Genomic DNA, 24,191 nt, shown 5'->3' with positions numbered 1-24,191 from the left:
CCCTGAGGATCAGTTTAACTGTACACTTCTTTCCACAACACTCTCCCTGTTTCTCTCTCATTTATTTATTTTGCAAAGAACTGCTAGAACAGTCTTTTTATTGTTCAGTAGATTGGAGGAAAACTGCTTGCAAGGTGAGTGAAAAGAAAGCATTTTCTTTAATGTCAGCCTCCCCCCCCCCATCTTTTCTTTTAATCTCTCACAAGCATTCTAGCTCTCCAGGATCAGGTTTCTTATTTAAAGGATGTACTACTGCAGGATGCAGTGGCAGTAGGTTCATTCTCCAGGCCTGTTTACGTGGCAGTAGTTTGGTCCCTGAATCATGTGCATCCTGTCTAAAATTGGGTTATGCTCCCCTCTGAGAGTGGAGAGCAACCAGCATCTTGGACTGGCATGACTGAGGCTGCGGGAAGACTTGCAGTGCTGCTGCAGCTTGGACTGATGTCACATGATGCAAGAAGGGGGGATATGCATTTTCCGAGCAACACAGAGTGCAGCAGCCTAAATCTGCCACCGTTTTGTCTCTTCTGCAGCATTTGTTCTCCAGAATGCATGTGTTCGCTTATTTCCCATTCCTGTTGTTGTTGCCCCCTTCCAAATAGCTACTTCTTTCCTAATTCCTCCCCACCTGCATATGTCTCAGTCTCCATCTCAGCTGTGCTGAATTCAAGGTAGTTTTACACCAAGCACCCCCAGACTTGGCCCTCCAGCTGTTTTGGGACTACAACTCCCATCATCCCTAGCTAACAGGACCAGTGGTCAGGGATGATGGGAATTGTAGTCCCAAAACATTTGGAGGACTGAGTTTGTGGATGCCTGTTTTACACCTTCAACTTCCTAGTCTCTTGGGTACCCCCTTTGGGCAGCCTTGTGCATTACTTCTTTCCCACCACCATTCCATGCTTTACAACTACCGTAACTGCTTTTGCATCCCTAATATGTCAGAGTAAAAGACAAAAAAAAAACCATATAGTTTGTCAGTTCTATGTTAAAAAAACAACAACACTCTGAGCAAGTGACGTTTTGCATTTTAAACTCACTTAATTTATAGCACCATCATGGCTGCAGGAATCAATGTGGTTTGCTTCTGCTGCCCTGGTGGTGAACATATTTACTTGGGAATAAGCACCATTTGCTGTATTAAAAATATAGTGCATTTTTATATTAAAAATAAAACAGTGAGCATCTGTGATCATTTATATGTCTGGCCAGTTGTCTCCCCACCCCCTGCCAAAAATATATATAATACATTTAAAAAGAAGGTTTCTGCAGTGACCACTATCAGCCCCAATAGACACTGGCATATCCTTGCTGACCTTTTTGCCACTGTCCTCTTCATTTGCTGCTATTTGCTCATGGGGGAGATGCTGGCTGTGGCCCAGCCCTAGCTGCACCACTCCCCAATTTGCCACTACAGTGGTATGTGGCGATTTCCACATAACAGGCTACCAGCAGCAGAAACTGTTCCGGTATGCTGGCAATGAAGCCTGCTGTCACTCTTGCCACTTCCTGCTTCATTATCTCTGATGTTACACAGAACCTGACATCCTGTTAGCATAATATACATGGCACTATGCTTGTGATCACACCTTGAGATACAAGTATCAGCTGATGAAATTTAAGAACACTATGGTTATGGGGCAACCATGAGATGGGAATCATGTTCTTTCTGACATTGTCTCAAGTACTGACCACTGCTTGCATCTGGGAATAGTCTGGTGTGTGACCTCATTCACCCATCTGCTAAGTTAATTCACTGGTAGTGAAATAGTAGGATAGAAGAATCTCCAAACTGGACCACCCAGATCCATCCAGTCCAGCATTCTGTTTCCAGCAGTGATCAGTTTCCAATAGTGATCTATTTTTAATAGTGTGTCTAGCAGCTGATATACCAGGGCAAGGGGTTGATGGCCTTCCCTGATAGTTGGCTCTAACCAGATACAGTACTTCTGAATATGGAGGATCCATTTAGCTATCCATTTGGCTAATAGCTGTTGATAGACTGATCATTTATTAACGTGTCTGATTATTCTAAAGACATGTAGGCTAATGGGCATCACTGCCTATTGTGGCAGAGGTCTCCAGTGTCTGTAAGGAAGATAATTTCTGTCATGCAGAGATTTTTTTTTTAGAACAGTTGGAAGCATACAACGTTGGCAGCATAGTTTTGTTATGTTGTAACTGAGGCTACAATGGGTTAAGATTAAATACTGAGGCAATCTTGACAAAGCCAATTGTTTCATGATGTGATATTTAATTTTTTTAAAAAAAATCTCACCCAGGCTTTCAGAAGATATTGTATTTCTATACTACTATGCATGTTAGCAACCATTATGGTGCAAGCATTGTTACAGTAAAACCTAATGCCAATATGGCTTACTTAAAACCATGCTTCCAAGATGACGTTGTTGGACTACAACTCCCATCATCCCTGAGCCAGCCTGGATGAGGGTAGTAGGAGTTGTAGTTCGACAACATTTGGGGACACAAGGTCAAAGAATACTGCTTTAAGGGATATTGTGTCCACTGCAGGGCTCAAGCTTGAAATTCTCAAGACATGCAAACAAGGGTACATATTTTAATTAGAGTGAGTTGTGCTTTCTGGAGGAAATCCATTGATCACAAGGCATAATTAATAGCCAGGTTAGAGGCCTTACCTGCATTAGATATGTCACTGGTTTGGGGGGGTTTAATTAGGCATGCATATACATGATTCATTATGCATATCGGTTACTGTAGGAAAATTCCTAACTACAGCAGGAACTTCTAAATAAATGATACTGGGCTTAAGCATCACTTATACTTGGCTTTGGCTTCCTCCAATTACTTTCTCTAACACCATGCTCCTTGCTTAGAGTGAAACAAAAATAAACACATGGTCTTGGGGTTTGTGGAGAGTTCCAGTTGAACTGGCCTTCTTCTTGGTACCTCTAATACTCCTCCATTGAGAGAACTGTCCATTTATTCCTACTTTCTGCTTCATGCTCTTTAACCAGTTGTCTGTCCATTACAAGACCCTTGGTCTTATCCCTTGGCTGCTAAGTTTACTTGGGAGTCATTGGTGAGGGACTTTGTCAAAAGCTTATTGGAAGTCCCAAGTATACAATATCTACCAGTTCCACTTTTCAGTAGTTAGAGGGGCATGTAATACTAAGGACAAGGATTAGGGATAAGCTCAGTGATAATAGTCACTGGCAACATAAGCGTCATTTTCTCTGTATGAGCATCCATACTGCTGGCTGTTTAACAAGAGCAATCTGTTCTGCAATAATGAGCACACTCCACTATGTTATTATAATAGTTCAACGTGCCCTCTATAAAAAATGCATACAATATTTGGTTACTGTCACCTTACTGGAATGTTCCAGTAAACCCTACTGAATTAATAGACTTACCTTACCATTTAAGACAGACAGCATTAGGGCACAATGTCATAAAAGCACAACACACCCTCATCATTTTTCATGGGCAAGGCTAGCTACAACCAATGGGAGCAGATTTGCCACTTCATAATAGGAAAATACTGATGTCAGGATGCCCTCTGCATCTGAAGCTTTCTCCTTGAAGATTGCTCCATTTCTTTTGCTTCCCTAATTGCTACTGCTCAGCTGGAGCCAGTGTGCCTTCAAAACACATTATTTTGTTATGCTGTTGTTTACCCAAGGAATAATAGGGCATGGGAAGAGAAAGGAAGTAAGAGAGACTATGAGAATCAGTTATGTTCAGTTCTGTTGTTTAACAGCTTCTGCAAAGTATTTCCCCACCTTGCATGCATACACGCATACACACACACATCTGGCAATGCAGAAGGACTAAGGTTTGTTATTCAGACACATCAATTCACTTCCAGCTGCCTTTACATTATCAGGATGGAGCTTGCTGTTTGCTGAGCAGCCATTTCACACAGCAGGTCAAAGGCAGTTTCAAGAACTGTATGGAAGGGGCAACTGGCGATAAACAACATCTGAAAAAACAAAACATTGCCATGTTGGGTGTTCGTAGCCCTTCATAAGCAGCTTGGATTGCAAACTTCAAAAATCTATTTCTGTAATTGATTCTCAAAGCTTTCCTTTATTCTGATAGCAGTAGCCCTATTCACATGCTGAGCACACTCCGTAAAATAGATGCACAGTTGTGAAATGGGATTGCGCTCACCTGGTTTGTCTCTGCCTGATTGCCCCTAGGCAAGCTGACCTCTACAGATTGAATGTAATGTATCAGTGACGCATGTGTGTGTAGAGTGCAATGTGTATTGGCTACACATTTTATCCTAAACACACACACACATTTTGCCAGGTAAAGATTGTAAGTTATCAGGTTTACTTTATTCACACTGAACTCCTGCACACATTTGTTTCACTTGCTATGGCCAAGGCATCGCAGTGAACTGGGTCTAAAAGTGAGGACAATCCTGCTGCCACACCATGTATTGATTCTATTATTTCCCAACCTTTCTGTTGGCCACTATTTACACCATTTGTATAAGTGGTATGTAGTGTGGATGTTGGTGAAGAGAAGCTTTAATTCTGAAGCTTAGTGATAACACTGTGAGAGGAGTCCGTTAGGTTGTTGAATTAGTTGGTTGCTCTGGTGCAAAATGCCAATCTATCCCCATTGCTGAATTTGATCCAAACATATTTCACGTCACCATCAAATATAACCCAAGGGGTATGACAGTTCTTGTGTTCTATGTAATCTATCTATCTATCTATCATCTATCTATCTATCTATCATCTATCTATCTATATCTATCTATCTATCTATCTATCTATCTATCTATCTATCTATCTATCATCTATCTATCATCTATCTATCATCTATCTATCATCTATCTATCTATCTATCTATCTATCATCTATCTATCTATCTATCTATCATCTATCTATCATCTATCTATCCATACAGATAATGTTGTACTGTTTTGTATTTATTTATCTGAATATTTCCTTCCCTTCTTACAGGCCTTTTATAATACCAACCTGTTTCTGTCTGTTTTAAGCTCTGCTTACTCTTCCTACCACCTTCAGCCATGTACCATCTGCTGCTAGTCTCCATCCCCACTAAATTATATGCACAGTGGGAGGGATGAGGGCAGTATGCTACTTTTTACAAAGTGGGTTGGGCATACGTGGCATTTCATGAAGTGCTTTTCTGATTGAGGCTTGGGGGCAATCTGACTATCCCAAGAAAATGAGAAACTCTGTTTCAAAGGCTTCTGACTGTGTGGTGTGCTCAGTCTGTGACAGTGAAAGGATATTTAGAAAAGAGGGGGGGGAGTGGGAAATCTCACGGAGGTTAGCAAGCTGAACTGGGCATTCAGGCACAACCTCCTGCTTCAGAGAATTATTACTAGTCTCCTTTCCACCTTCAGTGCTACCCACCCAACCCCCTACGGGTTGGTTGGTTGGTTGGTTGGTTGGTTTTTTAAGGCTGCCTTAGCACTGGGATGCCAAATATCATTTCATTTGTCTTCTCTCCCACAGTAATTCATGATAGCTCCCACCGTAGTGGTCTGAAAATCTGACAGCCATTCATTTCTTTACTTTTTTTGCCTTGTTTCTGGGACAGGGATATGGTGGATTTTTGTCTGTCCGTCTGTCTGTCTTTCTCTCTCTCTTAATCCATGGAAAGGCATGGCATTTCTAACAGTACTTAGAGGTCTTGGGCATATGATTGCTATTTGTATGAACACTTCATAGTCTATAGTTCCTAAAATACTTTTTCTTAAGTTAAAAAGAGGAAAGAGCAAAACACAATCAGTAAAATACTAATAAATGGAGAAGAAACAACTGACCTGAAAGAAATTAGAAAAGGATTTTTGGATTTTTACGAGCAATTATACAGGAATAAAGAAAGGAATAACAAGAAAAAAATAGAAAGATATCTAAAAGAAAAGATGGTGAAGAAGATGTCACTAGAGCAAAAAGAACAGCTAAATGCCCCAATATGCAGAGAAGAGGTAGAAGAAGTGATAAAAGAACTGAAAAGAGGAAAGGCACCAGGCCCAGATGGGTTCACACCGAGCTATTATAAAGAAATGAAAGACACGTTGATGACTCCGCTAATCGAAGTAATGAATAACATCTTAAAAGAAAGAGACATTCCTGACTCATGGAAAGAGGCTTTTATTACAATTATTCCAAAACAAGATTCGGACCTAACCCAAGTTAAGAACTATAGACCCATCTCCTTACTAAACACGGACTATAAGATCTTTGCCGGAATTCTTGCCAAAAGATTAAAAAAGATATTAATAAAGATGATACACGAAGACCAGGCAGGCTTTCTTCCGGGCAGGCAAATAAGAAATAATACAAGAAGTATAGTTAATCTCATCGAATATCTATCAGACAGATGCGATAAACCAGCCAGCTTAATCTTCGTAGACGCGGAGAAAGCTTTCGATAATGTAATCTGGGATTTCATGTTAAAAAATTTGGAAGTTATGGAGGTGGGACAAAAGTTCTTAAATGGTATAAAGGCAATTTACACAGAGCAGAAGGCGAGACTGATAGTCAATAATGTTATCACTGAAGATATAAAAATATGTAAAGGAACGAGGCAGGGCTGTCCGCTCTCGCCGCTGCTCTTTATAATGGTCCTGGAAGTGTTACTGAATGTAATAAGACAAAACAAACAAATTAATGGGGTAACATTAGGTTCAAACGAGTATAAAGTTAAAGCCTACGCAGATGATGTGGTCCTGACGGTGGAAGAACCTATAGAAAGCATAAGGGTGATTCTGGACGAGATGGAGGAATTTGGGAAACTAGCAGGATTTAAACTGAATAAGAGTAAAACAAAAATGATTGTTAAAAATATGGATCAAGATAAGGTTGAAATAGTGCAGCAACGAACTGAAATAGAAGTTGTTAAAAAGGTAAAATATTTGGGTATTTGGATTACCAACAAAAACATTGACTTATACCAAAACAACTATATCCCGGTGTGGAATAAAATTAAAAAAGATTTGGAGGTCTGGGCCAGGATGAAACTATCATTCGGGGGAAGAATATCTATGGTGAAAATGATGGTGCTCCCCAAGTTGCTATTTTTGTTCCAAACGCTACCCATATTAAAAGGAATAAAAAACTTTAAAGAATGGCAAAAAGCGATCTCTAGATATGTCTGGGAAGGGAAGAAGCCCAGAATCAAATTTAAGTTGTTAACAGATGCAACAGAAAGAGGGGGCTTCGCCCTACCAGACATGAGACTGTATTACGAAGCAACATGTCTGTGTTGGATAAAAGAATGGGTAAAGTTGGAGAATAAAGAGTTATTAGACCTTGAAGGGTACAATAACAAATTTGGGTGGCATGCGTACCTATGGAGGGATAAAAAGAGAGTGCACAAGGGATTTTGTAGTCATATTTTTAAGGGTCCACTAATAGAGGTTTGGGACAGATACAAAAATATTTTAGAGCCGAAAACACCACACTGGCTATCTCCGCTGGAGATAATAAGCGTAAAGAAAGTTAATATGGAAGAAAAGTGGGGGAAGTATGGAGATATGGTTATTAATGAAGGAGGGAAGTGGAAAGTTAAATCATACGATCAGGTTAAAGCATTTACACGGGACTGGCTACATTACTTCCAGATAAACGAGATGTTTAAAAAAGAGGTGAAGGAAAGGGGATATGAGGAAAAAGAATCGACATTCCAAAAAGAGATAATAAACAACGAACATAAAAACCTCTCAAAAATGTATAAAATATTGTTGGAGTGGAATACGAAGGATGAGGAAGTGAAGTCAGTGATGGTACAATGGGCAAGGGATTTCGGTTATAATATCCAAATGGAGGACTGGGAAAAGCTATGGAGAGTGAATATAAAATTTACGGCCTGTACATTACTTAAGGAAAATATGATGAAGATGTTATACAGGTGGTATATGACACCTGTAAAACTGGCTAAGATGTATAAGGTAGACAACAAGTGCTGGAAATGTAAACAAAAGGAAGGGTCCTTTTACCATCAATGGTGGGAGTGCAAGAAAGTTAAAAGCTTCTGGGAGGAAATCTACAATGAACTGAAAAAGATGTTAAGTTATACCTTTGTAAAAAAAGCCAGAAGCCTTTCTATTAGGTATTGTGGGTAAGGACATTAGGAGAAAGGATTGCAAACTCTTCCAGTACGCGGTTACGGCAGCCAGAATTGTGGTAGCTCAGAGGTGGAAGCAGGAAGAAATCCCAACGGTTGCAGAGTGGAGAGCAAAACTGACAGAATATGCTGAGTTGGATAAATTAACAGGGAAAATAAGATATTTAAAGGATCAAAAATTCATTGAAGACTGGGGGAAATTTGTGGGTTATCTGGAGAACAAATGTTTTGTAAATACAACGCTAGTGGGATTTAAAGAGGCACTGTAAAGAACTAACAAGTATTGTTTATTCGAAATAATGTATAAAGGGTGGTACGAATGGCAATATGAAAGGATGGAATGTGACTTAAAGATACAAACACGAATGAATGTCAACGACGCTGAAGGAAGTTCAAAATGTATGAGAAGTGTTGAAATATGGATATAATGTACAAATAACGAAACTAATAAAATCTTTTTTAAAATGCAAAAAAAAAATACTTTTTCTTAAAGCGGGTGCTTATGTGTGTATATAGCTGTTTCTCAGAATATCCATTTTTCTTCTCTCCTCCCCTCTTTAAACAGATCTACGATGAAAAAAAGAGCCTGTTTGATGTAAGAGAGAATGTCCCAGAGAAAATAGTGGAAAAGGTGGCAGAGGACATTGAGAGTCTGTTGGCCAAGAAAGTCCAGGCATTGAAGGTAAGGTCAAATCTTGGAGCATTAGCCTTGATTGGTGTGTCTGGTAGAAGAAGGAGTGAGCAATATGGAACTGGTATGTATGACAACATTCCAATATTTGCATAGTCTCCAGCTGATGAATCCTTTATTCAGAATGATTCAAACAATGTTTGTGAGCCACAGAGTTGGGGAATTTTATGAAGTTCCAAGGATAACTGCTATTCAGCCCAAATGCCTTTTTTGTTCTTGGTATCTCTGTCATGCAAGGGGTTGCAATTAGAGATCATTTTTAACATGACTAATGAAACGCTCTTCCCTGACATGTCTGAATCTTAGTTTCCTGCCTACCCAGAGTTCTTCAAAGAAGTGACCTTTGGGAGCTGTTACCCATTGTGCTCACATGCAAACGACTCATGGGGGTGAGGGGCAGAAAGTATTCTGAGTCCTTTGATAAGATGTACAGTTCATTCTCATCTTGGGGTTTGGGGTACATTTTCAGTTTACCTTTCACTGTATCACTTCCTTCCTAAATGAAGGAATAAATGTTATATTACTGCTGAAGCAAGCAAGCAAGATTAAGCTATAATGATAGGTGAAGCAGACCCTTTATGTGATGATGGGCAGGTATCTGGCATTTCTACTTAACCTTTTCTGATTAGAAATCATCACATCGAGGACATTTGGGTTTAGCAAAGGGCTTTTATATTTATGTGGTCCTATGCATTACTGTATCTGTTTCATTTCCTCTAACTGAAGTTTCTGCATATATAGTTTTCAACTTATAAGTATCATAAAGGTAGTTTGTTATCATCATTATTATTACAACTTCCATGCTGCTTTCCCACAAAATTCATGGAATTACCCAAAGCAATTCAGAAAATAGAACAGCAAGCATAAAACAGTACATATCAAAATATCAGTTTACTTTTTAAATAAATGTTTCAATGGTGATAGCAAAACAGCAAATTTCAATAGGCCATGAAATCAAAAACTGTGAAGCCTCAGCAGCAAAAGTTTGTAGGTGAGAAAAAAAACAATCAGTACTGCCAAAACAGATCAGCCAGATCCTCAAAAGCAGCAGCAGTAATATAAAGTACCTACATATTAAGGTGCAATTATGCAGAAGTGTGGTCAGCACCAATAAACTCAGCAATGGAAGTTTTCAAAGCCCAGCAATAGCACATGCTGCTTCCTTCTCACATATATATATATAATATACTATATATATATATATATATATATATATATATATATATATATATATATATATATGCTTTCGTAGATTTTCACGGGTACAGGAATGCAGGTTTTGGTGTCCTCGGGTGTCTTCCCCAACTTTTACACGGGAAGACACCCGAGGACACCAAAACCTGCCCCCAACTTTTACACGGGAAGACACCCGAGGACACCAAAACCTGCAGCCTAGACACCCCAACTTTTACACGGGAAGACACCCGAGGACACCAAAACCTGCATATATATATATATATACACACTATATATATATATACACTATATATATATACTATATATATGTATACTCTCTCTGTCTCTCTCTCTCTCTCTATATATATATTAAACATATAAATGCTTTCGTAGATTAATTACATATAAATATATATAGAGAAAGAGTATATATATCCAGGCAATATATATATATTTCAGTTGGTGTAATCTTTTCACACCATTCCCTCTTTCACACCTAACATTCTTAATCACAGCCTGTATTCTGTGCACAGCAGCTGAGTTGATTAGTATGAGTTAGCCAAGGTAGGCAAAGCTTAACTGACCAGACAGTGTAAGGATTAATGACGGTGACTACTGATATTGATACCACTAGACTTAAGCCTTGTATTCCTGTCACCTCTTCTGTTCTTTATACCTAGTTTTTAGTTCACATGGATGTTTGAAAGGAGACAAATACATCATGTGTTCCTAATAATTACTACAGCTGCTACTAACATTTAGTGTCAACGGTATGCCTGGCACCATGCAAGACACAGTAGTGACACCATTCTCCAAGCCAAAATGGCCCATGTTGCAACAATGACATGTGTCAAATGGATTTTGCCCTGGTAAGTTTCCATGCAACACTGTCCCACTGCAGAGAAAGAAAAATATTAAATTTCCAGTTACCAAGCATGGCGTTAGGAAAGCCTTTGCCAGCAACTAGTGTGAGGAGAAGACAGAGAATGGTCAAATATCTCTCCTCCTCCCACCTTCCAATCCACCCAAAACTGCTAGGAACTTCTGATGCAATAGCTACCATTCATAGAATCACAGAACTGTAGAATTGGAAGGGACCCCAAGTGCCCTGCAATGCAGGGATTTCAACTAAAGCATCCATGACGGATCGCCATTATTTCTACAATGATTCCCTTGCCCCTAGAACTTAGGGGAGTCAGGAGATACTTTGGGGAAGCTGGAATTTACTCTAGCTTCTGATTTCTAGGCCAGGCTTACCACATGTGAAGAGCAAACAGGCTTGTGCATCTTTAACCGCTATAGAAGAGGAAATTTTAGTGAAGGTAGCTTGTCATGCAGCATGTGGAGAAAGCTGTACCAGCCAAAATTCTCTCTTCTACACAACTATTAACAGTACAGAAATCCTGTCCTCCTTTAGAATTGGGCACTACAGGGTTACCTTGGGTTAAGTACTTAATTCGTTCTGGAGGTCCGTTCTTAACCTGAAACTGTTCTTAACCTGAAGCACCACTTTAGCTAATGGGGCCTCCCGCTGCTGCCGTGCCACCGAAGCACGATTTCTGTTCTCATCCTGAAGCAAAGTGTAACCTGAAGCATCTGTAACCCGAGGTACCACTGTATATATGTGAGTGAACTACTGTATTTTTCGCTCTATAAGACACACCAGACCACAAGACGCACCTAGTTTTTGGAGGAGGAAAACAAGGGGGGGGGAATATTCTGAATCTCAGAAGCCAGAACAGCAAGAGGGATCGCTGCACAGTGAAAGCAACAATCCCTCTTGCTATTCTGGCTTCTGGGATAGCTGTGCAGCCTGCGTTCGCTCCATAAGACGCACACACATTTCCCCTAACTTTTTAGGAGGGGAAAAGTGAGTCTTATAGAGCAAAAAATACGGTATGTAGTTTGCAAAGCTTATCTTCCAAAATGGCCCCAAGGCTTTGAGAACATCCCAGTTCAGTTAGGAATACGTCAAGACAAAAACCTTCTTCACCTTGGGAGAGTCCCAAGACTCTTTGAATCTGCCCAACTTGGCTCAGAATTCATTTGAACTAAATGCACACCCCTAGTTGTTATAGCCATACTTTACTTTCAACACAGCAGCACAGCAAGTTGCTAAGGAATGCAACTGATTGGGTTTTTCTTAGATTTATAAATAGCAAGGATCAGGGTCTTGTTTCTATGGCACTGTCTCCCTCCCAAGCGAGAATATATCTTGACCTCACTCATTCTGCTTGTTATATCCATGACTCATGAAAGTGGCAATTAAAAAAAAAAGTTATATTCATTGAGTCAAGTTGTGATGATGAGCAGGAGTGAATGCAGGGCAAGTAGTTTTGGCAAAGGTCTTGGGACATCCGTCTGTTTCACCTCATCCAATGCAAGCATTCTTCGCTCTTTTCCATTGTTCTGGTGTAGGAACTGGAGGGCTATATTACTGTGGGGTGTGCTTCTGATAAGCAGTAGCAGCCAAAACAGGAGCTATACTCCAAATTTATTGAAGATTCAGTGCATTCAAGTCCAGAGTGCATCCGGATTAAAAGTATTTTAAAATTCCTTCCAGTAGCATGCACACGAAAGCTCATACCAAGAACTGATTTAGTTGGTCTTTAAGGTGCTACTGGAAGGAATTTTTTGTTTGTTTGTTTTGGTTTTTCTATGTTTTAGCAGTACTTCTGCAAGCCACCTTGAGCCTAGTCAAGGAAAAAGGAAGGGTATAAATAAATTAATAGTAGTACGGTAATATTAGCATAGCATAGCATAGCATAGCATAGATAAGCTGCATTCTTAGAATTTTATTAATATTTGCTATCTTTCCCTCTCCAAAGGGTAGATTGCTTCTAGTTACACCTGAAAATGCTGGTGTAACAGTGCAATGTCTACTTACAAGTAAGCCCCTGATTCCTATAGGACTTACTCCAGTGCATTCAATGTGTTGCGTAAAAGTTGTGCAGAAGAATGTGGGATGGGCATTTGAAGTTCTGAATTAAATATGTGCTGATTTGAATATAATTCTCTCCCCCTTCCCCCATGTCTTGTTTGACAGCTGATGCTTATTAATTTTTCACGTAATGTGTTGGGCCGCAGACAATTTACTTTGCCTTATGAATTCTGCATATTCCATAGTTTACTGGAGGTTATGCCTTGAAGTGTACAATTTCTGTTCTGTGACCTGAATAAAGACTGCTGTCTAAGTTGATGTTTTTATCACCGGCTTCATCTTGTCCAGTAATATGAGATAGAGGAATTTGGGACTGCAGAGAGGGGCAATAACAAAAAGGCCCCAGGGTGTTTTGTGCTCTCTTCAAGATTCCCGCTCTGTCCTTAATCCAGTTTGGCAGCTGAGCAGAGTCACTCTGGCTTTATCTCTTTGATAGCAGAACCTCTGGTACAAGTCCCTCTGTAGTTGGAGCTCAGCTCTGAATTTGGATTCTCTTTCCCTCTTGCACTGTGGTTCAAGAGAAGGTGAAGTCTGACTCTCACATTTTCCCAATAACAAAATATCTAGGAAATTGTGATATCCCAGAAAGAAATGGGAGAAGAATCTTAAGCAACCAGTTAGTAATCCTTGTGCCTGTACTGACCAATCACGGGAAAGTTCTGAAATCATCAAAATTGGTAGTCTGTTTCTGCTTCCTGTATGCTTTGGGTGCAGTTGAAGAATGTTTGGGACATTGTTCAGTCCAGGAGTTCTTATGTGGTCAGCTCAGGATTCTCTTTGTGGCAAAAACAACCAAATTAAAGTGCATGAATTGTTACCCCATCAAAATGGATGTTGTAACTGGAGCACTCTGAGATGCAATTTCACACTTCAGCAAGAGGTAAATGTGTTGTCTAAAAGCATCCTTGCTTTGTTTTTAAAATGCTTTCTGCATGTGTGAGGTTATATTTGGAGTGCAGTTTTAGGAGGAAACTTGTTTTTACCTCATATTTACATTGACTGTGACTCTGAATAGCTTACTTAATCATGCTGTGCCTCAGCATTGTGTTGGCAGTAGTTATCTAGATTATGGTATGGAGAAGGATGAGTGCGAACAATAAAAAGCATCTATACCTTTACTTTCTGTTGGGGGGAGGATTGGAGTTTATGAGTATGTGTGTTCGTAAGGTGGAGAAGGGAGGGTGATATGCCTTGAACCTGTGCTTATTTCTGTGTTTCTAGTCTGCCAACACCAAATGCTCAAAGCTTGGCCAGTTTATGCAGTCATTAGTATCAAGTAGTGCAGTTTTTTATTTTTGTTTTTGGACTATACACAGACTGGGTGCAGAGAGCTGCATGTATGGATGCTCTCCCTCAAAGAACCCTTCGCATAGAAAAATGATAGATATCCAACCTTCCTACCTGGTGTAGTTAGGAGGAAGAAGAAGAAGAAGAAGAGGAGGAGTTTGGATTTGATATCCCGCCTTTCACTCCCTTTAAGGAGTCTCAAAGCGGCTAACATGCTCCTTTCCCTTCCTCCCCCACAACAAACACTCTGTGAGGTGAGAGACTTCACAGAAGTGTGACTGGCCCAAGGTCACACAGCAGCTGCATGTGGAGGAGCGGAGACGCGAACCCGGTTCCCCAGATTACGAGACTACCGCTCTTAACCACTACACCACGCTGGATCTCTTAGTTTTGTTTTGCGTGACCAAGTGGTGACAGCCCCAGCCCCCAGGGATCATAAGGAAGGAATAAAGACTCTGACAATGTTATATGGAATTAAAATTAGGCCACAACTTTATTAAACTTCTGAATGTAGGAAGACCTTGGCACCCCAGCCAGGGGGAACTGGGGCTCATCAGGGTAAATGAGATATGGGGGTGCTCTGCGAGACGTAAGTGTAGCAGGCAGCCAAGCCCAGATCCCTCCATGCAGGGGTAGTTCACTGACAACCTTTCAGTGTATGGCCAGTGACACCCATATATATAACCCCTTTAAGAGGGGGACCCTGGAATCACCGCCGCATCCAACCTTCCTACCTGATGTAGTTAGGGATGGATCTTTTAGTTTTGCTTTATTTCAGTTTCTTATTTTTTCCCCAAACCAAATTTCTCCAGCAGCAGAAATCTGCTGTCTCTTCAGTCTGTTTTAGTTCAGTTGGAAGTTATCAATCTCAAGCTCAACTGTTGCTTATCTTGTGCATTTAGTGTGGGCAGGTGCATTCTTTTAACAGCACTTATAATTGTATTATTTTCCTTACATGTATTAAGTGACGTCTTTCTCAGTCCTTCAACTCTCTGACAGGAAATTGTTTTTAATGCCATGAAAAAACTGACATGTCACAGAATAGGACTTGTCTCGCTCTTAAGAGTGCCTTGTGGCCCTATCATGGTTAGCAGCTAAGAATAGGCTGGCTCATTACAGAGATGGTTGTGCTGCTGAATTGGGGGTGAAAACCTGCTCCAAGCTGGTGTGGGTAGCTTGGTGTTGTACTTTTCAAATGTAATTTGCTGAGGTTTTGTTTTGCTTATATTCTGGAAGAGTAAGATAGAGAGGCTGTGCAGTAGAGGGGCTCTAAGCTACTCGCCCAAAAGCTCAAAATGAACCCAACCTAGGTTCTTTGCACTGTGCCTTTGCACCTTTTAAGCTACATAGAGAAGCTGTACAAGAAGAAGAAATAATCTACAAGAGCCTGTGCAGTGGTTAGCGTGTCCAGCTAGGACTGGGAAGACCCAGATTCAAATCCATGAAGTTGATTAGGTGACTTTGGGCCAGTCATTCTGAGCTCTGCCTCACAGAACTGTTTTGCAAATTAAAGGTGTGAACCACGTTCACTGCCTTGAACTAAAATTCAGGTTATGGATAAAACAAATATGTTTTCTTTTTCAGTTGCTCCACACTTGAGGGCCAACTGGCTTTGCACATCATATAGAATGTGAGAGGCAGCAAAGTACAGCCAAATAGGTCAAACACAAATACAGTACAGATAACTGGAAGCACTGGAAGTGACTTCTTTCAAAATTACATAGGAGGCCAGTGGCAGGCCTAGGCGAAAACTCTAGCTTTCAGAATTACGCCATAGAATTTAGACCATGTATAAGATTCAGATGGAGTAGCAAAAAAAGTTTGTCTTCTCATCACATTTCTCCTGAAACTTAGAAGGCAGAGGTTCTATTGACACAATACACAGATGCAGTCTCTGGAAGCACATAAGCCTACCCAACAATAGAAATGGAAATTAGTCTCTTCTGCTGAGCACTTGTCTTAAAAACCCACACAGCCTAAATTGGAGAAAAACAACATTTAAAGGTATAATCTCCTTGTTTTGTTAATTAATAGTGACAATTCATCCCTTTTCCCACTTCTTCTTTAATTGCTGGTTGGTTGGGGTTTTTTGTTTTAATTATATTTTTAATTTACTCCTAATCAAATCCTGGCTTGTTGTCTCTGTCTGTGTGTTTATTTTGTTAGCGTATGTGTTCAAGTGTGTGTGGCTGCATACTTCCCTCTGTTTTCTCCAAATTGTTTTTCCCCCACCCTCCCCAACCTGGACCAGATCCAGTAATCCAATTTGAATCCAATCTCTGAGGTCTGGAATTCTAATTTACAGATTGCAGAGTGGGAGTTTAACAATGCAAACACCAAGACAGGAGTTTATTGTCTAATCTAATCAGGGGCAATCAGATGTTTGTAACAAGTCTATCAAAACTGCATTGGGCCCTTTCACTGAACAGTGTAACCAGTCCTCTAATAATACCAAAGTGATTTAGGGTTTCGTGCACTTTCATACAGATTAGCATGTGTATTTTCCTTTCTTTTTCAGGGCAGGCTTGGCAAAAGCCCAGCCCACTATGCTTTTGGAATGTCATAAGCGGCTTCATGCTCTGTGAGGGTTTATCAACATGCTTGGGGTTTGGGCATGATTCTTGCAGTGTGTGTGTATATGTGTAACAAAATAAAAAAAAAATCTTCCAGTAGCACCTTAGAGACCAACTAAGTTTGTTATTGGTATGAGCTTTCGTATCTGAAGAAGTATGCATGCACACAAAAGCTCATACCAATAACAAACTTAGTTGGTCTCTAAGGTGCTACTGGAAGAAGAAAAATTATTTTGTTTCGACTATGGCAGACCAACATGGCTACCTACCCATGTGTATATGTGTGTTATATTTATTTATTTTGTTAACAATTAGTAATTAAATTATTGTGTGGAATTCAACATAGTGCTACGGAGAGTGTTCTGTCAGAGCAAATTCTTCGGCTTTACCCATGGAATGATACTCACCCTCCTCTCCTGTATGATATTCAGGGGGTTCTCCCAATCATTCAGAGTGGATTGGGGGAAGGTGTGGGGGTCACACAAGAGGGAGGGAAGGACGAAAGTTTGCTGCACTAGCAGAAGTCCTTGCACTGGCTTCTATCAGCAGAATGAGTTAGTCAAATCCAGCCCATTACATTTAAATTTATTCCTTCATACACAAAAAGAAGATGGTGTACAACAAAAGAGAAGTAAAATAAAATTACAATTTAGAATAGAATGGCATCCATTAGGTCAATGGCAAAATAAGCTTAAAAGAAAACATCTTGTTGTTTAGTGCCTTGGAAAGACCTCGGAAAATAGATTACTTTTCAGCAACTGCTTCCCAGCCACACTCCTTCCTTCCTTCCTTGGTGATTCAAAATGCTAGGTGGATGGGAAATTTCATTTCTCCAGCAGTCATAAATATAGGTGCCTTGCAACTGCTGCTCTGGATGTCTGGGCAAAGAGGGAGATAGGAGTTCAGATCCTCCACAACAGTTTCATAGTAATTGCACATTTTTGCACAGTAATCCAGAAAGGTAAACTGCTAAAAAAGTTCTATACTATCCGTCCCTTGGATCTCAGTTCTTCTTCTTACACTGTTAGGGCCCTTTTTTCTGGGTCAGTGCCCCATTTGCCCAAATGGACCAGCCCACACAGTTCCCAGGCTCTCTTCTTTGCCCCAGGATGGAGAGCAAATGCACAGGTATCAGGGAATCTTGCAGAACTATCAGGCTAAGCCAGGCTTCCTCAACCTCGGCCCTCCAGATGTTTTTGGCCTACAACTCCCATGATCCCTAGCTAGCAGGACCAGTGGTCAGGGATGATGGGAATTGTAGTCTCAAAACATCTGGAGAGCCGAGGTTGAGGAAGCCTGGGCTAAGCAGCTGGTTTGGTCCTTCTCCCAGTCTGTGCACACATTGTGCTCCTATTGCTGTCTCTGTCTCCATTGGGAAAAGGAGGTTCCAGCAGCAAGCAGTTCAACTAGGCTGGCGCTTCTTTTAGGTGCAGGCAACAACCAGGACTAGACTCCTTGCTGCTACTGTTCCTACTTGAAGGAAACTTCTGGTGCCAAGCAGAAGCATATAAAGTCTAGAGCAGCCTTTCTCAACCTTGGGTCCCCTAATGTTGTTGGACTACAGCTCCCATCATCCCTAGCTAGCGGGAGCAGTGGCCTGGGATGAGGGGAGTTGTAGTCCAACAACATCCTGGGACCCAAGGTTGAGAAAGGCATGTCTGGGATATCTGATTTTTATGTCTGACTCTGCAAGATTCTTAGACTATTAATGGGCCCCAAACATGCATGTAAACATGTATTTAAGAGGTTGACATGCTTGCTGAGCCTGGACTTCTGCAATTCTACCTCTCTGTACAGTCTTAGATTACTGTTTTCTAGGTCACTAAGGATGCATTTCAGTTTCAGCCCTGGAGAGAAGAGTTGAAGCCATTACCCTCCGAAGGAGACACCTGATAAATATTTGAAAGATATATTTTACTATGAGCCCTAAGATACTATGCAGTAAGGAAAGATGTTGCTGGGGAATAAATAAGTAAATATATAGTATCTAGAGTGTGTGTGTTCTGTTTTGCTATGGGCAACATTAAACTCGGTGCACCGTATCTATATATCTTTCAACAGTCTCTTTCTAGACCTAGGAGTCTGTTTAGGAGCTGGACTATCTATTAAGGAAATACTCTGCTCACTGCTTTTCCTAGTGAGTAGAATCGAGTGTGTGTTCATCAACAAAATCCTGCTTCCCTATATGGATTAAAGGCCTAATTTAGCAAATTAAATGTAGGTGACAGACTGGAGGTGGGCAAATATTATTCCCATCTTCAAAAAGAGGGGAAAGGAGGACCCAGGTAACAACCAACTGATGAACTTGACATCAATACCAGAGAAGGTCCTATAACAGATAATTCAACAGTTGGTCTGTGAGCATTTAGAAAAGGATGCTGTGATTACTAAAGCCAAGCATGAGTTTCTCAGAAATAAGTCTTGCCAGACCAATCTGAGTTCTTCTTTTGATGGAATTACAAACCTGGTGGATCAGGGAAATGCTGTGGACATAGTGTATCTTGATTTAAGTAAGGCTTTTGATAAAGTCCCCCACAATATTCTCAAGAGGAAGCTGGTAAAATGTGAGTTGAACGAGGTAACTGTTAAATAATTTGTAGCTGGTTGACTGACTAAACCCAGAGGGTTCTGTCCTGGGCCCATTGTTGTTCAACGTCTTTATAAACAACTTGAATGAAGGAATTGAAGGGATGTGCATCAAATTTGCAGATGACATGAAACTGGGAGGGGTAGCTGATGTTGCAGAAGACAGAATCAAAATTCGAAATGTCTTAACAGATTGGAGAACTGGGCCTAATCTAACAAAATGAATTTCAATAGGGACAAATGTAGAGTCCTGCACTTAGGCAAGAAGAACCAGATGCACTTGGCTTACCAGCAGTACATGTGAAAAGGATTTAGGGTCTTGGTTGGCCACCAGGCTTAACATGAGTCAACAGTGTGATGCAGTAGCAAAAAAGGGAATGTTCTTCTAGGCTGCATCAACAGAAGAATAGTGCCCAGATCAAGGGAAGCAATAGTACAGCTCTATTCTGCCTTGGTCTGACCACACCTGGAATACTGTGCCCAGTTTTGGGTGTCACAATTTAAGAAGAATGTTGACAAGCTGGAATGTGTGCAGAGGAGGGCAACCAAGATGATCAAGGGTCTAGAAACCAAGCCTTATGAAGAATGGTTGCGGGAGCTGGGTATGTTTAGCCTGGAAAAGAGGAGACTGAGAGGCGATATGATAGCCATCTTCAAATATCTAAAGGACTGTCACATGGAAGATGGAGCAAGCTTGTTTTCTCCTGCTCAGGAAGGTAGAACTCAAACCAATGGCTGCAAGCTACAAGAAAGGAGATTTCAACTAAACATTTGGAAAAAAACTTTCTGACAGTAAGAGCTATTTGGCAAAGGAACAGACTCCCTCTGGAGGTGGTGGACTCTTCTTCCTTGGAGGTTTTTAAGCAGAGTTTGGATGGCCATCTGTTAGCCGAGATTCCTGCATTGCAGGGAGTCAGACTAGATGGGTCCCTTCCAACTCTAAGATTCTGTGATTCTGTAATTCTAGGCACATATTGAGTCACTTCACACATAATACTAAACCAGGGATTCCACATTCTTGTGCCAAACCATGACAATGCTAATGTTCATGAGCCGGACTGAGCCCAAGAGATATTCGGCCCTGTTTTCTCCCTCCCCCTCTTCCCCAACAGCTGGGAAAATGACTTTGTCAGTGTTTATGACAGGTTGTCATGTCATTTGAATCAAGGACAGGTATTTATAACAAGAAGACAGGAGTGCCTGGCGTGTTCTGGTCCATGGGGTCACGAAGAGTCGGACACTACTAAACGACTAAACAACAACAATTTATAACAAACTCTGATTAGTTTAAGAAACCAGCTTCAAAATCCATAGCTTAAGGTTTGCTTGTTTTGAAATTGACAATTTGTTAAAACCGCAGTCAGTGTGGTGTAGTGGTTAAGAGCAGTGGACTTGTAATCTGGTGAAACGGGTTCGATTCCCTGCTCCTCCACATGCAGCTGCTGGGTGACCTTGGGCCAGTCACACTTCTCTGAAGTCTCTCAGCCCCACTCACCTCACAAAGTGTTTGTTGTGGGGGAGGAAGGGAAAGGAGAATGTTAGCCACTTTGAGACTCCTTAGGGTAGAGATAAAGCGGGATATCAAATCTAAACTCTTCTCACAGTCCCACATAACAAGCTGACATTCAAGGAAGCTGAAAGCAAATGTCAGTTTTACAGTGGGAAGAGAGGGAAAGGTGGAGTGTGTGCCTCTATCAGACTCATGCATGTAGCACAAACTAATGTTTAGCATGACACATTACTGTGACCATAGTTGCTCTTCTGTTTTGTCTTGAATTTCCCTAAATGAACAAGCTAGCTATTGCTAATGCCAGCAACTAACAACAGAAAACCTTCTCACTACTCGAGTGGCAGTCACACATGTACAGTGGTACCTCAGGTTAAGAACTTAATTCATTCTGGAGGTCCATTCTTAATCTGAAACTGTTCTTAACCTGAGGTACCACTTTAGCTAATGGGGCCTCCCACTGCGTCGCCAACACTCAATTTCTGTTCCTATCCTGAAGCAAAGTTCTTAACCCAAGGTACTATTTCTGGGTTAGCAGAGTCTGCAACCTGAAGCGTCTGTAACCTGAAGTGTCTGTAACCCGCGGTACCACTGTACTTTCCTATTATGGTTTTTTTTTAAATGCTTTCTCCAGTATAATATGTTGGCTGCCCTGTTAGGAAGAGTTCATGAATGAGGAGACAGTGGTTCTGACCTGCTCTTGCTATTTCCATGTTTCTTTTGTGGTTTCCTCCTCTCAGAGTTCCAGTTTAGTTATTCTGCTCTATTTGTCCATCCATCCCATGCTTCCTTATTTGTTGCAAGGTGACCTCTGTGGTTCAGCACATTCCTGTGCTCCTAACGGATCTTGAATCTTGCTTTTGATACACATTGACAGCCATTGCAAAAGCAGTACATTTGCAATCACCCATCGTTGCTTAATTGCATATAGAAGTTTTGTGTTCCACAGGTCTCAATTAGTTGAAAGGTACATTAGAGCCGTTTTTTGTTTAAACTAGGGAACTTGTTTCCATTTATGGTAAATCTTTTTAATTGCTCTAACTATAAAAGCTCATGCACTTTATTGAAATTGCTGTTCTTCCTTGATGCAGTTGCATGAAGAGCCCTTTGTAAGATATGGAGTTGCTAAGTTGTAGCTGTTTAAAAAACAATGATGATCAAGTTATCTCCCTGTTCTCAGCATGTAATGTCATCACCAACATTCATGAGCTCTCAACTCTGGGAGCTCAAATCAGGTAGAACATCTCTGAGGGAGGAGAAATTGTAAGAATCCTCACACCTAGGCAGGAGCAGATTTGGGGAGGGGGTGGGGCAAGAAGGGGGTGAGGTACCATCAGGCAAGCGGAAGTATCTGCACAAATGGATCACATTAGTAGAATACTGCCCTGTATATTTACTGTAACCTCTGGCACCTCAGCAGATACAACAAAATGAGAAATAGCAAGAAAAGTCCTATTATTCTTGGGGGGAAAGACGACTTATTATTGCCTACTTCCCATCATATCTGCTATCCCCATTATCTGCCACTGGGCCTTATGCTAGGCAGACAAAGAAGACCAATTTGAGTATGCATTTATCTTAATAAAGATACTATTTAATGACCAGTAAGCATACTTCTTCTTGCATATGATGCAATCTAAAATACATGAGCCTGAAACATGATTGCATTTACCCTATTCCCACAGAAGAGCTTTTCTTTCTTCCTTTAGCAGTTGATGCCCATTAAATCTTTTGAGTGACGCTGGAACAATGTATGGAATATCTCTGTTTGGTATCTCTTAAATCTTAATAATAATAAAAAGCCCAGAGCCGACAAGAATGTAAATTGCACATACAATTGTGATAAAAAGCTGCAGATAACATTAAAGAGATTGTATCAGTTTAATGCAAGTTTAGTGCCAAACTCTGTGATCCGTTCTTTAAAGAGCAATCCTTGTTAGCCGGCAGAAAGTATTTAAATTGCCTAAGCTTGCTCTACAAACCATCTGTAAATCCACAGCCCTTAGTTCAAAACACTCTTTGCTTCCTAGGGATTAGTGAAAAACCTGTCTGACTGTCATCTATCACAATAATAACCTACTTTTTCTATTTATTTACTGGTTGCCTGTGTCTGTAGACCTTTGAGTGCCTAACAAAAAAACATACCATAATTTTCTGTGTATAACACGACCCCATGCATAATTTTGGGAGCCCAGAATTAAGAAATTTAAAAATTAAGAAAGTTGTTGAGCTTGTAAGTTCGCTGAGCTGTTGAGCAGTTTTTCGACGATCCCCCTGCTCTGGCTGACGGAACTGGTGCCGTAACTCACCGCATACTGGCACTCACAGCATACTCTTCCTAAGCCAGGAAGAGCAAGTAAGCAACCTCCTCGCCAACGTTCCCTGCTACCACCGCAGCTCCAGCCCTCACTTACTTACTGTATTAACCCATGTATAAGACGATGACCCCCAATATATCACTAACATTTTTCAGAGGAAAATGTCATCTTACACATGGAAAAATACAGTAATTAAAAGCATAATTTTAACAGCCTAGTAAATTCCAAAATACATGAGCAAAATTACTAAGAGTGTATCTGCCAACCTGTATTGAAGATACTGCCTATAAAGTAGATTAAACTGATGTGAGAAAGGCTCTTAGGTGAACATGCATATTATACAGTATTTATGTAACAAAACTTTTAATCCAACAAAATCTGAACAGGGGTGCCAGTGTCTTTGGATCTCAAGCTTTGGGGTGCTGATTCTGGTGAATCATTTTAAATCACTGTGGATCAAGAAGGTCAGACTCTCTGTAGCATCAGCAATAAGATGCCATTTTAAAGTTGATTAATATGTGCTGCAGGAGATCTGTGGTTGTATGTCGAAACTTGTGTTTTTAATAGGAAGTCACTGTGTGAGGTAAATGTAAAATGGACTGAAGGAGCAGTGATGTTGGAGGGGGCTAACCCTCCGCGCCATTTTGTGTGTTTTGCACTTATTGGTCCTTTGCAATATAAACATGGGTGTTCCTCAGAAGCCAATTGTCTCTGCAGCAGAGTTCCTCATTCCTACGTTGGACCAGATCAATCAGCCGCAGCCTCCCGAACCATACCTTCTACCTAATCTCCCTTCTGTTCCCAGCTCTCCTCTACCTGTTCCTGGCTCTTATTTCCAGCCCTCCTCCTTCTGCCAATGACTGCACCTTTTCAACCAAATGAAGGTGATGATCACATTGCTCTCTTGTCCTTATCTCACTGTGCTGTCTGCTAGAAATATGAATTCCGAATCTCTTGTTTTTCATGATTTGGGGGGCTACTGAACTACAAATGCCAATGAATTTCTCCCCAG

At 40.8% G+C, this 24,191-nt stretch overlaps 1 protein-coding gene across 4 annotated transcripts in view; it reads left to right on the top strand.

Moving 5' to 3' along the window:
* CACNA2D2 (calcium voltage-gated channel auxiliary subunit alpha2delta 2) overlaps window positions 1-24,191 on the top strand; it is a 530,937-nt gene that overhangs the window by 117,720 nt on the left and 389,026 nt on the right. For all 4 annotated transcript variants that reach the window (XM_081900249.1, XM_081900248.1, XM_081900247.1 and 1 more), the window contains one exon: window positions 8,666-8,782. In XM_081900249.1, coding sequence (XP_081756375.1) covers window positions 8,666-8,782 — 117 coding nt within the window. The remainder of the gene's footprint in view (window positions 1-8,665; window positions 8,783-24,191) is intronic.

The sequence above is a fragment of the Podarcis melisellensis genome, assembly GCF_964234715.1.
Source record: "Podarcis melisellensis genome assembly, chromosome: 2".
NCBI lineage: Eukaryota > Metazoa > Chordata > Lepidosauria > Squamata > Lacertidae > Podarcis > Podarcis melisellensis.
This window is presented reverse-complemented; position numbering and strand designations above follow the sequence as displayed.